This window comes from Mus caroli, unplaced genomic scaffold, assembly GCF_900094665.2.
Source record: "Mus caroli unplaced genomic scaffold, CAROLI_EIJ_v1.1 scaffold_10505_1, whole genome shotgun sequence".
Classification (NCBI taxonomy): Eukaryota; Metazoa; Chordata; class Mammalia; order Rodentia; family Muridae; genus Mus; species Mus caroli.
In genome coordinates, this window is record NW_018390242.1 from 3,028 (window position 1) to 4,719 (window position 1,692).

A 1,692-nucleotide genomic window follows, 5' to 3' on the forward strand; every position below is an offset into this window, starting at 1 on the left:
TTTTACTGGGTGAGGATCATTGATTCATATCTGTGTCTTTCCAGCTACATGTCTGTATCTCTTTGTGTATTTATATGCAAAAGAGTATGTGTATGCATAAAAGTATGTGCACATCTTTGAAATAGACTAATTTTGAAAAATAAATAAAAAATATTTGGAGATATTTTATTGAAGCTACATAGAATACTATGGTATTTGAAATCTATTCACAGTGCAAATGTCTCTACTCAAAACAGGACTTCCATAAACCTGAATGGAGAACCACAACCTCACAATGGTGACTGAATTCATCCTCATGGGCATCACTTCCCGCCCTGAACTGCAGGCCCCATTGTTTGGACTGTTCCTCATCATCTATCTGATCTCTCTGATTGACAACTTGGGCATGATCATCCTTACCGTGGTGGACTCCAGACTACAAACACCCATGTACTTTTTTCTCAGACACCTCTCTACTACAGACCTTGGTTATACAACAGCTGTGGGACCAAAAATGTTAACAAATTTTATTGTAGATCAAAATACAATATCATTTCATCTTTGTGCAATCCAGTTGTCTTTCTTTAGTATGTTCATTGCTTGTGAAATTTATATTCTGTCTGCAATGTCCTATGACCGCTATGTGGCTATCTGTAAGCCTCTGTTCTATATGGTCATCATGTCAAAAAGACTATGCTGGTTGCTTGTAGTAATCCCTTATGTTTACTGTACAATTGTGGCTCTTTTAATCACAATTAAGATTTTCACTTTGTCTTTCTGTGGCTCCAATGTCATCAGTCATTTCTACTGTGACAGTCTTCCTTTGTTATCTTTGGTCTGCTCAAATACACAAGAAATTGAGGTAATATTGTTGTACTTATCAGCTTTTAATTTGATTTCCTCTCTTCTGCTTGTTCTTGTGTCCTATCTACTCATTCTCATAGCTATTCTCAGGATGAATTCTGCTGAGGGCAGGCGCAAGGCTTTCTCTACCTGTGGGTCCCACCTGACAATGGTCACTGTCTTTTATGGGACTTTGATATTTATGTATATGCAGCCCAAATCCAGTCATTCCTTTGATACTGATAAAGTGGCTTCAATATTTTATACCATGGTTATCCCCATGTTGAATCCCTTGATCTACAGCTTGCGGAATAAAGATGTAAAAGATGCTCTCCATAGGACATGGAAAAAAATACATGGTTTTCTTTTGAAATTGACATAGGATTTTCATCCTTCACTCTTTGTTTTCCATATAAATGTTTCAAAATTACAAATGTTCAACAAAATTATATGTTATCATTATTTCTTGTAGCCAAACTTCTAAATCCTTTATAGAAATATATGAAGAAACCAATAGAACTCAATCACTGTTACTGAAGATGTCTGGGTGTATTTTCAAAAATAGAATATATATGATCACAGAAAATATTCTGAGAAGAACATAAAGACCACAAGATTTGGTGATGTAGATTTGTTCTTTAGAAAGAACAGGAACTGTAGACCAGGGCTTCAATGGCAATTATATGCTTGATTCATTAAGTTTTCTTAACGAATTAATGTGTTGAATTTTTATCTTAACATTTCATTAGCTTTTGGGATTCATTCATTTATATGAGTTGAGTGAAATTCTAAATTCATCAAAGTGAAGGAAAGCTTAAGTTCTGAGCTTTGCTTGTAACTTCCTATTGACCTTGCTTAAATGTCTCATCA

The 1,692-nt window shown here is 34.9% G+C and overlaps 1 protein-coding gene across 1 annotated transcript; it reads left to right on the plus strand.

Moving 5' to 3' along the window:
* Window positions 1-253: 253 nt before the first annotated feature.
* Window positions 254-1,204, plus strand: LOC110288544 (olfactory receptor 8K3-like). The gene has a single exon (XM_021154859.1). It carries the CDS (start codon window positions 254-256, stop codon window positions 1,202-1,204), a length of 951 nt encoding a protein of 316 aa, XP_021010518.1.
* Window positions 1,205-1,692: the final 488 nt, after the last annotated feature.

Bases quoted from the DNA above. Each gene is read 5' to 3' on its own strand.
- LOC110288544 (XM_021154859.1), top strand. From the start codon at position 254: ATGGAGAACCACAACCTCACAATGGTGACTGAATTCATCCTCATGGGC.